This window comes from Mesitornis unicolor, unplaced genomic scaffold (genome assembly GCF_000695765.1).
Source record: "Mesitornis unicolor isolate BGI_N332 unplaced genomic scaffold, ASM69576v1 scaffold37462, whole genome shotgun sequence".
NCBI classification, from domain to species: domain Eukaryota; kingdom Metazoa; phylum Chordata; class Aves; order Mesitornithiformes; family Mesitornithidae; genus Mesitornis; species Mesitornis unicolor.
The window spans coordinates 8,435-31,534 of record NW_010171915.1 but is presented as its reverse complement, the minus strand read 5'-3'; the positions used below and the strand labels follow the sequence as shown (position 1 = coordinate 31,534).

At 40.6% G+C, this 23,100-nt stretch overlaps 1 protein-coding gene across 1 annotated transcript; it reads right to left on the bottom strand.

Annotated features, from left to right (window-relative positions):
• Positions 1-1,109: 1,109 nt before the first annotated feature.
• Positions 1,110-20,721, bottom strand: ZNF521 (zinc finger protein 521). Its single transcript, XM_010180200.1, has 2 exons — positions 17,347-20,721; positions 1,110-1,213 (listed from the first exon to the last, which is right to left on the bottom strand). The coding sequence occupies exons 1-2, from the start codon at positions 20,719-20,721 to the stop codon at positions 1,121-1,123; spliced, it is 3,468 nt and encodes a 1,155-aa protein (XP_010178502.1). The 3' UTR covers positions 1,110-1,120.
• Positions 20,722-23,100: the final 2,379 nt, after the last annotated feature.

Genomic DNA, 23,100 nt, shown 5'->3' with positions numbered 1-23,100 from the left:
TGCATGTTACCCTGAAATTAAAAATAAAAAAACCCTGAGCATCAAACTAAGTATTTTTAAGTTATAAAATGAAAAAAAAAAAGCAAACAGCAAAACCTATTCTGTTGGGTATGTAATTGCTGGTTTCTATACCATATTGTTTGGTCTGTGCTTTGCACGCTTTCATTATTGCAAGAAAAGCAGTGTAAGGGAGGCAGGCGTATAAAATCAGTGGTATCCATCTCTGTCTTGGAAAGTGAAATTTGGAACAAAACGAGACAACCCTGGCAATGTTATCTTATTAGCGGGCAAATGATGTGCTTGATAAATTTAATTGGCTGATAGAACCCTTAGTGCTATTACTGAGTGGTTACCAAATTGAAAACATTATGGGTATTCCTAGGAGAATAAGCAAATAATAGGAAAATATGAATATCAAAGAAAAAGCAGCTTTTGTTTTATTCCAATTTACAACTGTAACAGCCTTGTAAACATCAACCCAGGCTTGGATTCAGGAATCCTAAAAGACTTCTTAAAATATTTGCACCTTAAAGAGCAAATTCCATTACCGACTACTACAATTTCTTATTTTTTCAAACAAATGATAGTATTTAATTGTATACAGACACACTCAGGATTTTTTCCAGACTGCTCAGATACAACAAACAATACTATTTTATGGCCATTTGAATTATTTATGTTTCCTAATGATAAAAACTCACCAGTTTAGATTTTGGTACCAAGGTGCTTGAGAAGTACACAGTAGTGTCATTACCATAATAACTTCTGAAATTAAAACCTGTCTAAAACTCTGCGGAAAGCTAACATCCAGTTCATTAACCATTCCTGTTAGTTTGTTTTCAATAATGCAAAAATGATTAGAAGTTTAATTTGCTAATCACCTGTGTTTTGACTGGCAGTGGATATATAATTCTCTGCAGAAGTCTAAACTAGCCCTCACAGAAAATAAAATATGCTAATGCTTTATCAAGTCTAATAATATGAATAAAAAAATCAATCATGCCTAGGTTAATGATTGATGGATGCACAATTAATTTCTCCTCAACTCTGTTTAATTTTAGAGGCAATGATGATCATAAGTAAAAGAAATGACTATCTGTCTTTGAGAAGTTTTAGTGCTTCACTTACCAATCATGTGGTTTGCAACATGAACTTGGATATCCCATTCATTGTAGAAAACCATCTGACATTTGATGCACTGGTAGGTCTTCTTCTAAAGAAACAAGGGTAGATAAAATTTACTGAAACATACAATTGGAACCATTTCATTATAACTCAAAATAATGAGTTCAAAGTGGTCATTTAAAGCTCTCCAGCAGTGTTTTCATCAAGGTTTAATTATTAATAATAAAAAATAACACTCTACAGTTCTATAGTACCATTTATCTGTGTTTCCTGAAACTCTGTAGAGTTTTTTTTTTCATCTTCCTAACTCCATGGACCGAACAGGATTGCTAAAACACCAGCTTTATATTAATGGAAAACAAAATGCAATGAGGATATGTGGGATGTGATCCAAACAACACTGAAATCAATGAGAATCCTTCATTTTATACCAGTGGATTAGGCCCATTACAGAACCGGGGAGAAGCCATGAAGAGAACACAGAAATCAGAAATCTGCTTCTCCCTTATTCTCAACTGGGCTGCAGGATCTCCTCTGCACCACATATGATCCATCACGCTGCCATCTTTCCAGGAGGAAGAAACCCCTGCTGGTCTGGACAAACGGTTACTGTATCTGGGCAGTTGCTTCAATATCTATCAGCAAGCCTGCACTAAAATTGGGAAGGCGGGCTGGACAGTAGCCAGAGAGCAGTCTTTTCGACTACATTAGATTGGGCCTGACTTACTTAAAAATCATGGTATATACAGATGAAATTTCATTATAAATGAGGAAATGCATTACTCTGCTCTCTTTGGTGCACAGGAAAAGTTTTCCGTTTGTGTCCTGGTGTCTTTCAAAAAAGATCAGCTATTTCACTTTTCTACAAGGCATACCACTTGTCCAAGACATTTCAACATCCTAAGAATGTGATCGCATTTTCTCTTACTACTTTTCTTGACCTGAATTGGCCAGAGAATTGATATCAGAAAGCACTGCTTTAAAAGTGAAAACTAGGAGTCTATTCAAAAGTAAGATTTTGGTTTTTCATCGTAAGACTTAAAATCTGCAGTTATCCAGGCATCTAATGAGACAAGTCAGATTCATAAAATTAATCAACTGCATAAGTGTAGTATCAAGGACTCAAGTCCTAAGGTAACAGTCCTGGAGAGCTCAGTTGTTATTTTGAAGATGCAATGAAGGCAAGGTAAGCCCTGAACTGCCACATCAAGGCAGTAACTCAAGAGACACGGATCTTTCTGCACAGCCACAGGCACCTTGCCTACATCAGCAAAAAGGAAAAAAAAAAAGAAAAAGAAAAACATATTTTTTAAATAATGTAAAGTCACAAAAAGCTGGCACAGATGTAGTAAATTGTGGATTTCATATGTATTAGTTGGGGAAGAAGTAGTATTCATGAGATAACGTGCATCAGAAATACAGCCTGTCTGGTATACATTTAACTTCTGAAGAGTGTTATGCAACTGGTATTATTGATTATATTAAACAAAAGGTTGTGGTTTTTTTCCCCTCTGACTCTTAATAAAGGCTTGCTGGATATTTTTATCAGCATCTAAACTTAAATGTCCTGTCCCAGACAGAAAAAGTGCCCATCCATTATCCATTAAGCATCTTTCTACCTCTAGCTTGTAGGCAGGAATATAAAGACTTTTTAAAGATATGTCATTTTATCTTCCCAAGTTAACTGAAAAATTAGTGACTAATCCAAGTCAACTCTGAAATTAACTGTTCCTGTGGGCTCCTCTTTACAAATCTCCCATTGCTTCTCATACACAGAGGCTATTTTAATTTCCTTGATGACAGTAACAAAATGTGTTGCATCACTTCTTGGTGGAAACAATCACAAGCCTTTTTTGCTGGCCTTCATTTAAATCAACTTTCGTTTTCTGAAATGTAAAAAAGCTAAACCCTTATGTAGACAAACAAAATCAATGGGCACCCAGAAAACAAATATGCTTGGATTTAATTTTACAGTTACGATTTGTAAAGCCTGCTGTTTTAATAGATACAACACTTTTTCTCTTTTTTGTTGTTGTGATAATACTGGTAACATTGGTGGAAATTCAGATTCAGCCTAAGGATTTCCTACTATATGTTGGTAAATTCAACCTTACTGCACTACATCTAGATCTATCAAAGACCTCTAAATAATGACAGTCACGATCAACGATTTATTATGCTAAGCTCTTTACAAGATGCTTTTTGATGCTGACATATAGAACAACAATATTGCATAAATAACAATCACTCTCCCTTTTTTTAAAACATTGTTTCCCTTTAGAACTAGTTAGAAAATATTTCTTACTCCCTGATGACTGACACTATATATTGTTTATTAGCATACCCCTAGCATTATTCCTGATATGTGACTTTGTTCAAAAACAAAGAAACATAAACTTAATGGCTGGTCTTTTCTCTTGTTAGCACAGCAATGCAGAATGCATGTCAAGAATCGTCGGCAAAATTATGACTGATGTACATAATGACAACGCATACAAAGGTTGGAATTTTTTTCTGAAGTCTAATGACAAAAACCAAAGTCATTTGACAACAACAAAAATAATAATTTACTAGCACTTTCTAGCCTCTTCAAAATGATCTGACACATTTGCAGAATCACACACAGAGGTTTTCTTTTTATCACGAAGGGAAGAATGTTTTCGTGACTGCTGCTTGATCAAACACTGATTCTTTTTTGTTTTCAAACATATGCTAAAATGTTGACATCAACTTTCATTAGCTCAACACACACTCATCAAAAAGTGTCTAAACTTGTGCATGGTTTTTATTTCAAAAGCAAACTCAGTAAATTCCATTTACTCTTAAGATTTTCAAATGACCAAGCCCAGGCATTTTCACACCGTGTTGAACAAAACCCACATACTTATTTCCATATGTTTCGCATTCCAAGAAAGTCCTTTTTCACTGCAAGTTATAACTGAGTCGCACAAGCTTTGTCAGAACCACGGGACTCATAACTGCTCACAGCAGCTCCTGGGTCCTGATGTGCTTCATGGCTGGTCCCAGTTCCCTACCGGGGTGAGATCCAGGGGGAGACTCACCCCCTCCATACTCTGTGTTCTCACAAAGGGGAAATTGGGGAATAAGACAGAAATGAGCCCTGGGGTACTGCAGCTCCATGTTCCCTGGATAGCTGGGGAAGAAGCCTTGCAGCACAGCACAGCAGAAAAACTGGGCTGTGACTCAAGGAGGCATTTGAACCTCTCGAGTGCCTCCAGCCCTGTGCGATACAGGATGGCTCCACAGAGAAAGCAGCGTGGGGCTGTGACAGCCATCCCTGCCTTGCCTTGCTGCAGCTGTTAGCAGCGAGGAACCCTGGCTGAGGTGCCCATCCCTCTGCATGAGCCACCGGGGCCTACTGAGGGCTCAACAGCAAGGAGACTGGGCACCCAGGCCTTGCCGCTCCAGCTCACGGCCAAGGGCCTGTCAGCTCCACAGTGATGGAGGGTGGACAGCTGGAGGCACCTCCACCCTAACCTGCCACTGCTGCCTTTGCCAGAGGACACCTGTCCACCTACTGCGAGAGACAGAAACATGACAGCATTCTCATTCTCTCCTCCAAACACAAAACCACTATGGTACCTGGAGCAGCCATACTGCCCACTAAACTGTGCCTTGTTGCTAAACTTCCAAAGATTTGTTCTGGAGGAGACCAACACATACATTATCAGACAGGATTAAGAGAGTGGTTTAACTTTTTCCTTTTCTTTCTTATATTATTGTGGCCTCAACTTTCATAAAAACTCTTTAATAAACAAAGCCCAAAATCTCTCACTAAACAGATTCCCATCAAGAAACAAAGTACCAATTTGTTTCCTACAGGTTGAGAGTAAATCTGGGACCAAAGTCACTCCTGGGACCATTCAAAATTGTCCTCAAAGGGTAACTACTTAGGTGAGTTGTTTCACAAGAGCATTGGGCAGTCTGGTTGTCTCTTGCATTCCTGTTCAGCTGCATTCCTGTTTTCAGAACTAACTTAAAGCCTTCTGGCATGCAAAGCTTCACGGTGACTACATTTAATGAGCTTTGGATTGGGCCTTCAATCCATTCAGAGCATATGTACGTGTCTCTCTAACCTTTTGAATAATTAATGTCACCTAGACCTTTAATTATTGTCCTGATCCCCACTTGTCACTTCGAAGTTTTCAGAATTTCCTTTCTATAGAGATGCCCAAGTCCATGTCAAATGAGGGTTTGCTGCTTTTATAAACGGCCCAAAAATATGGTCTTTCAAACAGTACTTCACTTCTGTGTCCACAATTTTATCTGCTTTTATAAACAAAGTAAAACAACAAAGAAACACTCTACTAGATGCTTACAGTTCTATTCAGAAGTACTCCAGAACTATGCAGAAGATCCTTCTGTGACTGTTTGAGGTATCCGTACAATCTTCTTTTACTATTCCCTTGCCTCATTATACTACTTAAAAATGAACTGCATATGCTACTTATCTGCCCATGCTCCACCTCCTTGTCAAAGTCATTCAAAATTTTATCACCTGCCTATTTTGCTCCGACATTTTCCCAGTTTTGTACTGTCAGGGAATTTCATCGCCTTACTACTTATTCTTTCTTCCAGACTGATATGCTGCATAAATTCAAAAAAATTGATGCAAATAATGATTCTTTCTATTATTCACATCCCTCCAACTCAACCTGCTTCAATTCACACGACTCCTATGCTTTCCATATCCAAGTCGGTGTTTCTTTTCTTTTTTAATCAAACAAAGTATCTCTCCCTGTGCCATACTTATTCACCCAACAGATTAGTCTTTTGTGCTATACTGTTTCAGAAGTTCTGCTAAAATCCTGGTAAATCATGTTTATAGGCTTCTCTGTCAGCACTTGTGGCTACTCTCTCAAAATACACTTTACTGAAAATTTTAAGCATGATCCTCCCTCTGTGAATCTTTGCCCTCTACCCTTCATTAAATCCAAACTTTCTAGGTGTTCTTCTATCATGTCTTTAATTAGCCTTTCTCTCATGTTCCTCACTGTTTAAATCAAGCTCACAAACCAGTGAGTTCATGCATAATGCTTACATCCCCTGTTAAATGCCTGTTTAGTAGCCTTTTCCCAGGCTGTTGATACCTGTTCTTAAAAGGCTGTAAATTTATCTGCTTAATGTTTGCTTATATTTTCAGCTCCTTTCTCTGAGAATTTTGGGATGGATATTTTTCTGTGTTTGTAAGTCACATTTTGTATACCAAATTCCATTATATTACACCTAGTCCATACTTCATTATTCTCCATGGGGAGGATATGCCACAAGCTCCACGACAATGCATTTCTTCAACAGTATTGGTTTCCCTGATTACATGTACCATTTCTGGATCTCCTGTATCCTCCTTTAAACTGAATACTTGTTCTCTATATGAAATAACAAAATATATGTCTTACAGCTTCTAATGCACCACGTCTACAGTCCCTCAGGCTCACAGGCACCCCTAGTTTATTCTATAGCCCCTTCACACCTCTCTTGCATGCACTGCCAGAAATTATTTTAACCTACCAATAACCTCCTGTTTACACCCAGGTACAATATTTACACTTGTCACACCAGTAGAGGAGACTTTCAAGGCTTTTTCCACTCAGTTTCAGCACTGACCGAGGCTATGGATCAATGGCGCAGCTGAGACAACCTGCTGCTGCCAAAAGAGCGATGCCACACCTCCCACATCCTCTGATTCCCCTCTCCCAGACCAATCATTCACTCCCAGTTTCCCTCACATTAAGTCCAGGGTGGAGCTAATTCAAGCTCCTAAACCAACAGAAAGGTATACTGACAAGACAAAGCGAATAGCATCCAACAAATCACATGCAAAACCAAGTTAAAACTAACACTGACTACAGCAGATTTCCAGAGCTAACTCCTAATGCTGCCAGCTGATTTTTTACATCATTATTTTATTAAGCGTGAGGCACAAGAGCAACTGTGGTCCCAGCTTATTTGTCCATTTAGCCATTTTTCATCATAGCTCAGATTATTTTTGACAGTACCTTAATTGAGGATTTCTTTTCTATCTTCCTAGATGCTTATTTTGTCAACCTTAAGCTCTTAAAAAACTAAGCATATGTTAGCCAGCTTCACTGCATAGTTAGCTATTTATCTTGCTTATGGGGCACTGTCATCTTGCGTTTCATTTTGAACTGACTAATTGCTAACTCTTCTCATTGCTCACACAACACTCTTTAATTACTATTTCCCAATTGCTTTTAAAAACATGTTCTTAATGATTTTACGAGGATTTTTCTGATTTTCTGCTTTTGTTTAGCAGGGTCTTAAGTATAACACAGTCTGAGTATACATGCCTAGAGAAGGAGTACAAGCGATCCCAAAAGGTAAGCAAAACAAAAAATTTGAGAAAACTATTATTTTTTCTAATCTACTTATTGCTTCAATACACTAAATGCATCGAGGCAGAAATACAAATGTTCATCCTAGCAGTTCTCCCTTCTCTGCTCTGCTTGAAGTCTTGATCTGCTGTGTTTCACCTTTACTTTCTGGATTTTGTATTTAATCACAGCTGTCTTCCATGTCTCTTCATTACAAACTTTCCTTCCCCCAGCTGAAGAAGTACATTAGCTTGCAATGTCTCACATCCCCACACAGAAAGAAGCACATCTTGCAACATTTAAAAACTGCACCCCTTCCCTTTGAGCTCTCTAATCCTTTAACTCTCTCTAGGTCTTTGAAACTCAAGTACTGAAGTGTGGCACCTGTCAGAAAAGTGACTCTGGCAGCATGTGGCAGTAAATTTATTTTCTCTCAATTACTTCCTATCAGGTTTACACAGTTTATGAGAACAAACAGCTTTAAGTATTGTGAATCTGATTTGGGATCTGAAAAACAAATACACTTCTTTCTTTCTATGCTAGCGCCTAATCCTGGGTGAGGCTGAGCCTCTGAGCACTGCAAGTGCTGAGTAGCGCTCAGGAATGCAGGGCTGACTGCATCAGCCACTGAACTTTCAGTCAGCAACCCCGCCTCTTTCTGTCTTCTTACATTGCACTTAAAATTGAAGAAGGCTGCCAACTTGAGACCCTCTGAAGCCATCAAGAGGCATCCTAACATTCAGCAGCTTGGTATCAGAGCAGTTCTGTGGCTGCAGACGTTAAGGAGAAACTTGCCTGCGCTGATAGTTTTGCAGATGACACAGAATCAAAGCCCAAGCAGTAGAGTATGACTTGGCAGGTCTGAGATGCAAAAAGATGATATTCTGAGTCAGCTGATAAGACTCTTTTCTTTTTAAAGTTGCTTTTCCCCCCTTTGTTTTAAAAAAGGCATACTGAGACAGTCATTCAATAAAGCCACTACTTTCTTCACCAACAACCAGCAACAGATGTAGCCCAATAAAATTAATAGTTTGCAAGTATGCACAAGAGAATACTCTTTTGTCTCTTTTCTCCATCACAAATTTTGTAAAAGCTCTCTGGATTTTAACAGAAAGACAAAATTGAAGGCTTTTTATATACCTTATTTTGTTTAATTTAAACACTTAAAACCACTTTTCTCCCACACCATAGAAAATTAATGCTGATTAATTTCACTTTCCAAAGTGTGATTCAGGACCCTCCCCCTGCTCTTAATTGTCCAGTTTCAACTCAACCTTTATTTCTGCAGAATTCGTGGTTATTACTTACCAAGATAATTCAATCCTACAGAAAAGAACTTGTGCTCAAAAATATGCAACATTAATATTAATGTACAAACAGAAATATATTTCTCATACATAATATATAAGAAATTAATTTTCATTGAAGTATCAGGAGAAGGATTAAACCCCCTAGATCCTTCTCATGCAATTAGCTCTGCACTTGGGGAAGTCAATGGGACTTCACAAACGAAGGCGCCACACAGTAACACTGGCAAGACCGGGGTTTTACAAAGGCTTGCCTACACTACGAAATATGCCATGAACAGAGATCTACAACCACACTGCTGTAATTCCAGCACTACCCTGGATGGATACTCTTACGCCACTTCAATGTTAACAAATATACTGGTAGCATCTGAGCTGGCACACAGCTGCTGACATTGCAATGATGCTTGACTGCGTGCCCAGTTGGAAAAACCTCCGCTGAGGCAGCGCAGCTGTCCAAGGAAGTGGTGTACCAGCAAAACAAGCACTCCACTGAGCCAGTCTTCAACACCATCCACAATGATTTGTGTCTAGCTCTTTTTTCCTGTGAAGACATACTTGCTCTCCTCTGAGGGAATTAAGGGAACTTTCCAGAATTGTTCTGTTTCATACTCTTCTACTTTCACATTACTTCTTAAAATTCCAGTAGCTCCTCTTATGTACAGCCTGTAATAAGCTACTTTCTTTTTGCACAGAGCTACCATTTCCCTAGCAGAAAAAAGAGACTGCAATGTTTCAGAAGCATAAAGTCATACTTCTAGGTTTGCAGGACTTCAACCACCATTACATGGACTACCAGCTGAGAAGTAGAGAATATAAGAAAACTAAGCAGCATTTTTTAAGATAGATAATTCAGGAAAATAATCAGGTGATGCAGATATTCCCTGACTAGGCCTATGAAAGAAGAATCAAGCAGCAGAACAGGACCAATTGCAAGTTGGCCACTGTCAGTCATGGTTGCAAGGTTTTCATGTGCAGACAGCCGTGTTCCTAGAGTTTGGCACTAAACCTATTTCATCCATCAGAGCAGGAACCAAAGAGAGGACTGCTGAAGCAGTGGGAAAACAAGTAGGAAAGGAAATCAGGAAGCTTGGAGTCTCAGATCATTCTTTGTTAGTGAACCACCCTGTTTCTTATCAGAAAATGTAGAGAGGAAGAGGTGGCCTTCCGGATATGAAAAGCCATTAGGTGTGCCTTTTAGCAGAAAATATTGAATCTGGGTAATAGGTAAGAAACAGAGGAAGTTCATCCCACACAGGACACCAGAACTGTGGAAGCATGATGGAAGGGGACAAATAGCCTCCTTCTCTCCTACCTCCCACCTTGTTTCTGAGTACACAAGCAGCAAACAACTTTTAGATGGCCGTATTTGTAAATGGCTGCCTTTTTAAGTCACTCTTCAGAGGTACTTCACAGGCATTTCACATGATCAATGAATGCATGTGAGTTTTTAATCTTCAGGAATTCGGGTCTTTAAAACAAACTGCAGGCAGGGTGGGTTTTTTCCCCAGATTTGCACATTGTTACTGGCAGGACTCTACTGAGGTGCTCAGTATCAGGAGAGGCCCCACCCTTTTATTCCCTGATTTATGAAGTCATATACTAGGAACAAAGGCTTAACCACCAAGGAAGAATAGGAAACATCAATGTACACCTGGCTGATAGGCCAGGCCCAAAGCATGGTGGAAACCACAGAATCACAGAATGCTTAAGGTTGATCTCTGGGGGTCATCTGGTCCAGCCCACCTGCTCAAGCAGGGTCACCTAGAGCCGGTTCCCCAGGATCATGTCCAGATAAGTATCTCAAAGGATACACGACCTCTGGGCAACCTGTGCCAATGTAAAAGTGTTCCCTGATGTTCAGAGGGAACCTCCTGTGTGTCCACTGATTTGTGTCCACTGATTTGTGTCCACTGCCTCTTGTCATGAAATAACCCATGGTGAGGACAGACATTAGCAGGAGACATATTTTTACCATCAGATCTACAGGCTGCAATTTATACAATAAATTGTATATATAATACAGTAAATAGAATAAATGCAAGATAGGTTCAGCAAGATGAAAAAGTATCTAAGGGTTTTGATGATTAGGCGTAAGATTGATTACCAGCCATCACAGAGCTATGGGAGGTCAAAGAAGAGGACTCTAACAAGATGCTCTATGTCAGGTGGTTCATTTATGATCATTTTGTACAACTTTGAGAAACAAGCAGTACTGGGGATACACATCCACTCTAAATTAATGGTTAGCCCATTTTATTTCCCTGATGACAGAGTAACAAATTCAGGTGTTATGTTTGTTGTATGACACAGATAATATACACGTTACATATAACAACTTTATTGAGCAGTGATAAAAAACACTTCTCAAAACATTTACAGTCACTTAAGAAGTTGGTCTGTGAGCACCACAAAGATCGTGGTTTCTTAGAGCTTCATTTCTTGTGATTGACTTTTGCATAAAAACCAGGTACAAACTCCAGTTAAAGCCATTTTCCTGGTTTGGATCTCTAAAAGGCCTCTTTTCTATTTGGATTCTATCACCTGTTGCGTCATCTCTCTTCCCAGACATTCCTATTCATCTATGAAGCTTTTCTTGAAACTGGCCAAGTGCAGTCCAAAAGTACGAGTAGAAAGAGAGAGAACTCTCTAGACGTATGCAAACCAGCAGACAAAAAAAGACATGCCATCCTGTTCCATATTTTGTTCCTCAAGACAATCAGGCTAGAAAACCAGGGGAAATTTATTGTTGTTTGTAACAAATTCTGAGGTCTAAATACAAATACTCATCACCATTCTGATTTTCCACTGGGGCTGTGCAGATGGGAAATTGTGGCATGTTACCCTGGTGGCTTGGCCAGCAGCTACGTGTAGAGGGAATGCCCCATGAGGGCAGTGGGCTGCATAGCTGACCTGTTGGGGAGTATACATCTCAGGATGTTTTGTCTCATAAAGCTTTGTTGAATCTACATTTGCCCTCTGTTGATGCTCACGGTCTTCATCCACATTCTTGTGTCCCTCTCCAGTTCTTCTGCCTTTCTTCAAGCAGGCATTCCCCGTCACTGCACTGTTTCATGGAGATCTTGGTTTGGTGCTCTTTAAAAGTTTGGAGAACACATTATCTTTTCTTTCTCTCATGCAGTTTTCCACTGGTGTGAAGAAGGTGCTTCTCCCAATTTCCCATCTGAAGCCTCTGACAAATAACAAGACAGACAAACAGCATTAGATTTTGCAGTGGACAGGAAACCAAGACAACTCAATACCACTATCCCCCTTGCTTCTGTTCAGCAGCTCTCAGCCAACACATGGGCTTCCTTTCACAGACCTGACTTCATGGTCCGTGTGAGAAAGTGGGAAGTTTTCTGCTTAAATCTGTTAGAATTTTCAGCAACAGGATAATAAACACCACCATCCTTGTTAAATTCAGAGAGGACTCTGTGTGATAGCTCACTACTGAAAGTGGGAAGACAAAGAGAAATGCTTAAATCTGTATCTTGTCAGCCAGCTCATGGTAGTGGTACTACCAGAAATCAGATAGCGCAATGCCAAGGTGGCCTACTGTGGCAAGAAAAACAGGGTAGCCCTTCCAAAAACATATATATGGTCACATCTCAAACAATATCTTCCTGAAAACAATGTCAAAATTACGCAAGAAGACAAAAATGGTATTTTTAGTGAGCTCATTCTGAAACTCCAGAAGCAGAAAGTATGTTTGCCCCTGATAAGCTCAACAACTATTTCAAAGCCAAATCTTTGTGCCAGCAACAAACCTTCTTTACCTTTTTCTGTCCCAAAATCCAAAATCCAGCATGAAAATCACTTGTTCTGGGCCTGGATTTACTGACAGGAAACATAAGGCACTACTTCTTAAGTTTGTATTACAAGTTTATGTGCTTATTCATAAAAATGCTGTAGTCAGAATGATCAGCTTAGACTGCTGATGAGGAGGATTATTTTAATTTCTTTATGTATTTCAAATAAACATACAGCTATTGATTTCAGTGCATTTATTTCAGCTAAAAGCACAGTGATTCATATTGCTAAAACGCTATTGCCTGCCCTGCCAAAATCATGCACCTGGGAGCATTTCAGGGTTGCTCACAGTCTTTTCTCCCTTCTTTCCACCTCTGACTGCCAGTGCATGCTGCTAAAACAAACCAGCTACTTCAGAAGACAGTTCCTGTTTTCTGTCTTTGGAAGTCTGGCAGTGTTTTGAGAAGGGGCGAGGAATAGTCAGAGAAGAAAGGTAAATTCGGGACCCATGAACAAAGAGAAAAAAAAGTAGTAATAAAAAGGGTGCACTTACCTGAGCTCCATTCTTTCTCCCAGGGGGACACCATTTCTGGATTCATCTGAGGTTGGTGAGTTGCGTTTCAAGGAGCCACCAGCTCTCTGCAGCATCTGAATTTTGTGACCCCGTCTCCACAAGCTCATTGTCAGCCTGCACTTTCATGGCTCCTTCCAGAATGGTGCTGTGATGTACCCAGTGTCCCCTGCTGTGACATGCTCATCCTGGCACACAGCTCTGCACAGCCACAACAGGGCAGAAGAGCAGCCCCAAGTTCACGCTCCCGCTGCTCTTCAGCTGGTGTGACAGTTGCTGCTTCTCTCCTTTGTCCAGCGCTTTTGATACTTTCTGCTACACTGAGTTTCTGCAAGTCTTCTGGAACACCTAAATAAGCATCTTTATTCCTGCAGTAATTTGGCAGTGTACTTGGACTGCTCCTTCTCTCCTCAGGACCAGAAAACCCAGTGTTCTTGTATTATTAATGAAGGACTGTCTGCATTGCCACAGGTAATACAGTACTCACATGAGCTTCACATTCATGGAACAAAGTGACATATAACTTAAGTTACTTACAGAAGCAATTATGCTTGCTGAGCATATACTCTGGAAGTTACCAACAGGACCCCAGACTGAGCGCAGTTGCACATATGGATACACTAGTGTAAGTTTTACCAGCAAATTGTTGGTGTAGGCTGGAGTCCATTCCCTCCTCCCCTGCTATCTAAGCAATTAACAGTATAATTATTGTTGTACAGTTACTCTGGTGTGATTTTGCACGTACAGAAGTTGTGAAGCTCAAGAAGTGAGAGCACACCTTCTGCTGAGTCAGTTCTCTCATTAGGTGCATGACACCACATTAAGGAGGAGCAAGAGAAGCAAGGCTGCACACGTTTTCTTGGACAGTGCTTTTTCTCTTCCAAATGCTTTACAACAAATGTATTGCAATTAAGCACGGAAACACACATTTCAGGAACTCTCAATCTTACTTTCTCAATAAGGAAACCGAAGCAGAGATGTTCAAGTGGAATTGTCCAAGTGAACAAAGCAAATGAGCAACAGAAAAAGGACTGATGCCTAGTTCCCAATCCACTATCGTACCAGACCTAGTTCTCTACTTTCACATATTAGCTATCATGAAGATTATTATCCTAGCCTAACAGTGTGCTTGCAATTACTCAAGATCTTCACAAGAAATCTACAACCTGAATTCAGCATTTCATTAAACTCAAAGAATAAATTAGAGACTCACCAATTTTAGAGCTCTTTCACTAACTGGCTCTCCACAATCTGCCTGTTCAAGTCTGATAGCTTATGGGTCCTAAGCCCAGCAGTATGATGGGCTTCATGAGCGCTGACCTCTTCCTTGAGTCGTCTTAACTGATGATGAACACTGCCCATCATCTCCCATCCCAACTGAAAGGTAACTTTCAGTGAAGATGGTTCAGGTCAACACGTTTCGCTCAGCAAGCAGGGTGAGCTCAGCAGGTGATAGCTCAGCTGATGACCTGATACCATGCCATGGTAATTGCACCCTATCCCGCTATTGAGTACAGGCTAAAAAGGGAAGTTTTCTAGTTCAGCTGTGAGAATACTTGGGAAAGAAGCCAGAAGTGACTTTTTTTAGTGTTATCTTTTATCTTAAAAAGATATTTTCTAGTACTCTTACATTAGTAATCTATTAGAGAGGAAGAAAGGGTATTCAGCACTATTAATGGTCTGACAACTAGTTTCCATATTTTTCTTGCCTCAGGAATGAAATGTTCTTTATATAAAGGTTGAAATCTCAAACCACATGACTCTCACTAATGCAAATGAAACCTTCACTCCTTAGTATTATGATTTTTTGTTGAAAACTTCCCCAAAATAGCGTGTTTAAGCAGTCGTCTTCAACATCCCATTCAATTCAAGAAATATCTTTCCAGTGGAGTAGCAAAGCCACTGCCTAATAACAAATTCTAGAAATCCGATTGGGTTTTAGTGTTTGTGTTATATGCTGGTTCTCACTTCCCTCAGCATGGACATCCAATCTATAGTGTAAAACATCTGTGTATTACCACTTTCAATTTTGATTCTCACTGCTATAATGCTTGCGTCACTACAATTTGAAAATAGTCATATCTGCTAAAAAAATAAATTAGCTTTCAAAATTTTACAAACATGCATTTAAGGTTTCCAGAAGTACTAATGCTCTGTCAGGAACTTGATAGCTTTGTGCTTCCCATGAGAAAAGAATCTGAAAGTCTAGGTTACTTGTGTGGAGACGAGAACCACAGACACTGAAAAATCAGTTTATATGCTCTGAATGGGGACAGGGGGGAAACGGTGATTTGAAAGCAGGCAAATGCTATTCACACATCTTGGTGGAGTTTAAAAGGCTTTTTCATCTTAAATACATTTATAAGAGAAAAATCAAAAGGAGGAAGAAAATGAACATGATGCCAATCAGAAGAAGACATAAGAACTCTTGATTATACCTTATCCAAATACAAGAAGATTCACTGATGACACTGAAGGTAACTGAACTTGTATCAACACAAAGGACCCTCAAATCTCTTTTTGTTTAAAGACAATTTGGTAACATCTTATCATGGGAACTGTCTAACATGCATGATTCTGATTATGCTTGAGGTAGCAGGAATTGGCTTCCAACGTGACTGGGAAGAGAGATTTCAAGCAGTCACTTGGAGAAAGATGGCAGAAACAGAAACCAAGATGACTCTGAATCTATCAAAACCATGCACAGCTGGTAATCCTGTGGTTTCACCCAGCAGCAGTCCTAGAGAACCATCAATGTCCTGAACTGCACCTAATGGGAACCTTTCCTTTTCCCTCTTCTTTGAAAAGGCTCCTTCCATAAACTCCACACCACATCCCATTCCCCAGGTGTCCCCCACCATGGCCCATTTTGCAAACTGGAGATGCAGAAGTCATGAAAGCATAGGGCCCCTTCCCTGGCCAATGCATTCTGCCTGGTACCTCACCTTCATCTCCTGGCTCCACATCCCTCTTGCTAGCACTCCACACCCTGTACTGCCTCAGTGGCCTTCTCCCAGCCTACTTCCAGCTAAGTTTTCAGTAGCTCCACAAATACTTACCCACTTGGCCCACATATCCTTACGTATCTCCCCACCTCCCTCTCTCCCTCCCTCCTGACCTCCAGTCTGCACAGCACTGTTGCATGCCAGGCTGAGAGATTTCTTACCCAACAGATGGGCTCACAAATAGGGAGTGAGGAAGGTGATGGGAGAGCAGCAGCTCCCTAACCACAGGGTATCCACATACATTCACAGCACTGGGCTGCACCACACTTGTACTGTTACAGGGTAGAAGCTTTCTTGAAACAAAAGCTGTTATTTCTGATCATTTGTTTGTGCTGTGTTTTTAGGCCTCCTGAACTATAACAGGTCATTATGCAAGATACTTTGCCTAAAATATTAACTCTAAGTCATTCTATTGATAGCGTTTCTGAAGACAAAACAGATTCCCTTCTCTCAGTCCATGACCCCCCCTACTTTCCCACATACAGGTGTTATTACTTGCTCACTGGTGACTGAGGAAGCAGATGAGATCTTTCAAGAGTCTGACCCTTTGGTATTTTCTGAAACATACATTTACTTTCTAAGTTATGCTGCATGAATGGGATTTCAACCATCAGGCACTAGGTGTTTCAGTGACATCAGAACGTTGCTCATCAGGAGAGGAAAGGAAAGAAAAACACAACAAGGAATTGCATCCAAAGGACTGATTTCCCAATTTACCTTAGGCTAACGGTGAGCTTCTACTTAATCAAAATATGCTATAAGAGGGGAAAATGAATGTCTACAACACAATTTACAAAAAACACCCCTCAATTTGTTGCTCACAAATATTTTTAAAAAATCCACCCCTTATGCCAGCGTTTTGGCTCTCTGTATCCTACTTCTCTGTCAGAAATGCTCTCTGCCGTAAGCACAACTCCTAGGCTGGGGATTCCAACGCATAAGGGAGCTGGGGGAAGATTCCAGATCTCAGTTGTGCTGGCATGAAGATAGGTCCCCTCAGTGATACAGAAGACAATATCCTAGGGAGACTGGAATTAGTCCTATTCCGCACAATTCAATCCAAGATGTAAGGCATATCAGGAAGCAAGTAATTACTGGCTAATGGCTATGGATGGAAATGTAACATGGTTCAGCCTAAGGATTTCATGACAAGTGACAGGACATCTTGAAAAAAAGGGGATTTTTTCCAAAAGGATGGAAGGTGTCAAGAGCAAAGAAAAAAGGGTTACCTCTTCAGTTTGGGAGGGGCTGATTCTGGGCATTGGAGATACTTGTGGTGTTTTCAGCTGTGTACTGTTGCTGTCTGGAACAAGCTCTCTGTGGAGTGACTGAATGTGGTTTTGGAGTTCACTTTCTGATTCAAATTTAACATTGCAACTAGAACATCGAGTCTTCAGTCCCCCTGCCTTGCTTTTGTTCTCAATGGAACTCAAGTTCTCATTTTGGCCCATGCCTTGTCTGTTACTGCTTGAAGGGATGTTGACACTTGGACTACCACTTTTACTGAGATTAACACAGCTAGCACACAGACCATATGGCAGACCATTGATGTCAAGTTTCACTAAATCCTGTTTGGAGCGGAATTCCTTCAGGCAAGAAGCACACTTGTACAGTTTCTGGAGATGCTGCGCGCGCCCCGTGGACTGCACGGCCGAACCGTTTCCAGTCTTCTGCATGTGGAACGTGCCGTGGATTTTCAGTTCCAGCGTGGAGGTCACCGTCTGCATGCACACCACACAGCGGAAACCCGTCAAGGAGTTCCTCAAGTCAGGGTGCATTTGGCAATGCTCTAAAAATTCCTCCTCGCTCTGGAGGGGCATCTTGCAAATCCTGCAGTTTCCAGTGTCCAGGCTCTTACTATGCGTGACCTTATGTTCAGTAAGAGTCAGAAGAGATGGAAACCGCTCGCCACAGATCGGGCACATATAATGTTTCACTGGTCCCAAGTGTGTCTGCATGTGTTCTCGAAGCCCATTTTCAGAGAAGAATGTTCGAGAACACACATTACACTTGTAATTCCCTTTAATGAGTTCAGCCTTTTTCTTCACTATGGCACTTTCTCCAGGACGAATGTTGTGGTCTCGAAGCTGGTGATTTTGCAGGAGAGTCTCCATGGTATAAGCTGCTCCACAAATGTCACAGCCATACATAGGCTCAGATGTGTCCACATCTTCCTCGCTGCCATCGTGGCTGTTATGGGACTCCTGGCTATTTGTCAACAAGGTCTGGAGTTCCACTTCCTCTTTCTGAACCTGCTCAGACGCTCCATTCGTTCCACAGTTTGGAGTTTTTGTTTCAAAAACGCAGTGTTTTTCCCTTAAGTGCTTTTCCAGCAAGATGATAGCATGGAAAGCTTTGCTGCAGAACTTGCAGTTGTACTTCTTGCTGTGCGTAGTAATGTGACACTGCAGCTCCACCTCCGTACCAAAGGACTCGCCACAGAAGATGCACTTGTGTACTTTGCCTTGGTTCTCCAGGTGGTTGTGTTTAACGTGGAGCTGTAGGTCAGTCTCATTGCGGAAATCCCAGTTGCAAGATGTACATCTGTACACCTTCTTTTCATTGCTGTGCTTCACAGCCAAGTGTAGCTGAATGGAGACTTTGGAGTCAAAAACCTCTTGGCACAAGGTGCAGCGGAAGAACACAAATGTATGCATGTCCAGTAGGTGTTTCTGCAAGTCATCCACAGAAGTGAACTGCTTGTCACAGCTTTCACAGATGTAGTAGGTTGAGGTGATCATGAAGTGGATGGTAACATGCTTCAGCAGAGACTCCTGATTTGGAAATTCCTTGTTGCACTGAGGGCAGGTCAGTTTTGGCAGGACAGTGTCAAGATGCGTTTTTAAATGAGTCTGAAAACCGTCCAAGGAAGTATACTTAGCACCACACTGATTACAAATATATTCACCTGCAGGACGAGGAGGAGCACCTCCAACTGCCTGCATCATCTTTAAAGAGGTCTGCTCAATGGTTACAGGAGACAAGGGACTCATGGCTCTGGATTTTTTTCCATTGTGGATGTAATTCAGGGCCAAAGGAATGTTCTTATGGTTCTCCTTGATATGCTTGTTCAGTTTAAGAACGCTATTAAATATTGGAGAATTTGTACAGTAAGAACAAGAATACACTTCCACCACTGGATCTTTCGGGGTTCCAAGCACAGGGGAACCAAAACGAGAACTGCTAAGATCACAATGGACTTGTCTAATATGCTCTTCCAGAGAAGAATCTGTAAGAAACCCCATGTAGCAATGGGGACAAAAGAACGCATTACTGTCCTTAGCAGCAGGGTTGGCAAATCCATGAGAACATCGGATGTGTTCCTGAAGGGTGTTGAGGTCATTGAACACTTCAGAGCAGAAGTTGCACTGGTACACCATGGCAGGCATGGTAGAAACAATCAGTGCTGGGTCCGGAGCTTCGTGGACTTGCTTAAGATGTTCGTTCAGATTGTAGAGAGATGGCAATACCTCCAAACAATACTGACAGATATGGGCTTGTTCGGGTTTATCTAAATGCATAGTTTTTAGGTGTATCTGCAAAACTGCAAGGCTGGAAAATAACTGTTTGTTGCAATAAATGCAGCTATAGGTAACTTTTGCCTGCTTGCTCGAAGGACCGGTGATATCTGGCACTTGCTGAGCTGCCCGCTTCCTTCCACGACCTTTTGGTATAGGGGGAGCCGTTTCCACCATTGTTGAACTATCCACGGAGAGATTCGAATCTGGAGTGGTGCTAGAGACTGAGGTGTAGCCCACAGTTACCAGAGACGGGCTGTTGCTGTGGTTGCACGACTCTGGCTGCTGGTGACTGTCCATGTGGCTGTACAGCTCCTCCACAGTATGAAAGTTCTCCGAGCAAATGCTGCATGAATTCTTCTTCTCACCATTATGAGCCTGCTCCATGTGATTCATCAGAGACGTTTCCTCTACAAAGAGTTCATGACAGTAAACGCACTGAAGAGCAGATCGGTCCTCATTAGGGGAACACTCAGGGTGACATTCGGCAATGTGCTTCTGAAGATCTTCGGGAAAATCAAAGCCTTCCTCGCACTGACTGCACTTCTGAGTGTCTTTCATTTTCCAGTCCTCCATCCGGGAAGCAGACTGAGAGCCATCTTTGTTCCTCTCGTGAACCTGCATGTGTCCGTGCAACGAGCTAGATGACAGGAATCCACGCCTACAAATGGCACACTTATATGGCTTGTTGGACGTATGAGTCTTTAAGTGAATTTTCAGATGATCGCTCCTTGAGAACGCTGCATCGCACTCACTGCAGTGATACTTCTTGTCTCCTGTGTGCAGCTTTATGTGGCGGTCCCTGCTCCGCTTGTGTTTGAAAAGACGACTGCAGTACGTGCACTTGAAAGGGAGCTTGTCACTGTGACTTTGCTCGTGGTGCTTTAAGTAGCTGAGGCGGCTGAACGACTTGTCACAAAACTGGCACGGATAGGGCAATCCTGGGCCTCCTTCCTCTTCACCAAAATCACAACCTTCTCCATGGCTTGGGGAAGTCTGGTCCTTGCTAGAAGGAGATGATGCCGGCCATGAGCAAGTGGGGTCATCCTCAACATCCACTCCATCTGAAATGAGACAGAAACACATCCACAGGCTTAATCCCTACAGTTCTAAAGAAGACGGCAAACGCGTATGAACAGTGCGGATCTGCTACTCCTAAAGAGCTAAAACATATTAAACTCAGACTAGGATATTTCTTACACCTGTATCCAACAGCCTCAAGACCACATTTATTTTTATCAGACTGTAAAACATGAAAAGTTATTAAACAGTTCTGTGCCTATATTACCTCTTTATTGCTTTTTTATCATTCTTTCTCAGTTGCAGGATATGTATTATACACTGACAACTTTATTAAAATGCAGATTTTAATATATTTAATGTTTCTTTTGTATTTATTGTAAAATGATTTGCATATTACGTGTGCATCTAAAGAGTCAAATGAAAGGAGAAAATATTACAGGAATGATTTAAAATTAATACAGTCAACCCACATGCCTAATATTTAATAAAAGGATTCCCCCTGCTTTGCCACAGGTTTTTTTTTTCCACTTGAAGTTCATTCCAAACACAGAAATCTTTTAAAGGTTATTACTGAGAGAAACTTGGGTGTTATTCTAAAAAATAACAGGAAAAATTACAGGGGAGGAACAGGACAACAGCATAAACAGTGATGTTTTCTCTAATAAAGTGCAACCAGATTTCTCCAATAATGCTACAATTCAGTTACTGAAAGCTGGCAGCTGGATCATTAAACGTTCAAAACAAACCAACAAACCAACGGCCAGGATCAAGGAAAATGAGAAAGTTTCAAAAGGGTCAGATGTGAACAGCGTTTTTTTCCCTTTTTAAGTTCAAGAGGTTGCCCACCATTTCTTCCTTTCTGCAAAGGCCTGAGCCAGCTGAACTTCCTTAGCCCAGCAGAACCTGTACTGTGAGGTGATCACAGACAAAGCCACTTGTAAAAAACTGGAAACAGGAAAAATGATAAACTATTATGGTAAAAGCTGAAAGATTTATGAGTAACAAGGAAAAGACAAAACAGAAATGCTAGCCAGATAATAAACTGAACTAGTTATCTATTATATTACCTCATCTTTTGACAGGGCGAGTCGTACCTATTTTTTTCAACAGCTGTGCTGTACAGATTCTGCACCTTTTGTTTTAAGTGTAAACTACAAGACTACAATGATCATGCTTATCTTAACCTAAAACTATAAAAATATTTAAAAGAATGCTTGAAAGCCCACTCTACATCAAATAATCCTTCTATGTCTTTCCGGGGGTGATGCTTGGGGGGTTTTTTTCCTTTTAAAAGTAAAATTGACTACAGTAATAGTACAGAGAAAGACAGGATAAACCTCTTGAAAAAAATCTTTCTTAAGGTATTCTTGCAAAGCAGTAAGTTTCTTAACTTCTTCAGCCTTCTGTCAAGAAATGCACTACATCAACATGAAAGTAAGAGCTGGCCTATATTATGCAAACAAATTCCAAGCCTGCTTTCTTTAAGGTAACAAGATTTTACTAGATTATCGACCTCTTGCTTATCCACAGGAAACAGATGAGGATCCATTCCTTTCCTGCATCTAGAAACTGATGACAACGCCATCTCACTATCAATGCCAGATGGCAACCATCTAACTCTGAGAAAACAACCAAACACCGTTGCTGGATGCTTGCCCACTGACACAATGCTTTTCAGGATAAGTTGGAAACTGCACAGGGTTTTATCCTCTTCTTTACGTCTTGAGGAGGAGGATTTCAGAAATTACACACACCTTTCACACACGTGCACACACAATATATATCCGTATTTACTTACATATGAACCTGTACTAATGGTATGTATTTAAATAACAAAAGCAAACCCTAGCCCAAGTATAATGTCTTTGAACTGAAAGCAAAGATGTTTGGCTTTTTTGCGGTAAAAACTGAAAAATAAAAATTCTCCCTTCCAGCAAAAGTACTATCATCTGCTAAAATGCTTCCCAATAAACTGCAGCAAAGTTACTCATTGTCCTACATAGTAAATAATACCAGTCAGGTGAGTTTTTACATTGTATATTAATGACTGCAATATTCACAGGAGACCTTTCACTTAAATCTGTGTACTGCCCTTTCAGATTGCTGGGTTTGACTCTACAACTGGAAATTATCAAAACAGTGGAACAACTATTAGAAGAAAAATATGATAATTTTTGCTACATTTAAGGATTTTATTTTAAATGAACATTTTCAGTCAAGTCTTTTAAGTAGAAAAACCTTTTGTCCTATAAAAATCAAATATATTTCTGACATATGACCGCTGCTGGCAGATAAACAGGAATTTATGTCAAGCAACCGAGTGAAGAAAAATAGTCTGCGACTGCCTAGGCAACATATTTTGTAACCAAATTTAGTATTAAAATGTATATCCTAAGCAGAAATGATATATTATTGTATAAATGTTTAGAGGAATATATAGTA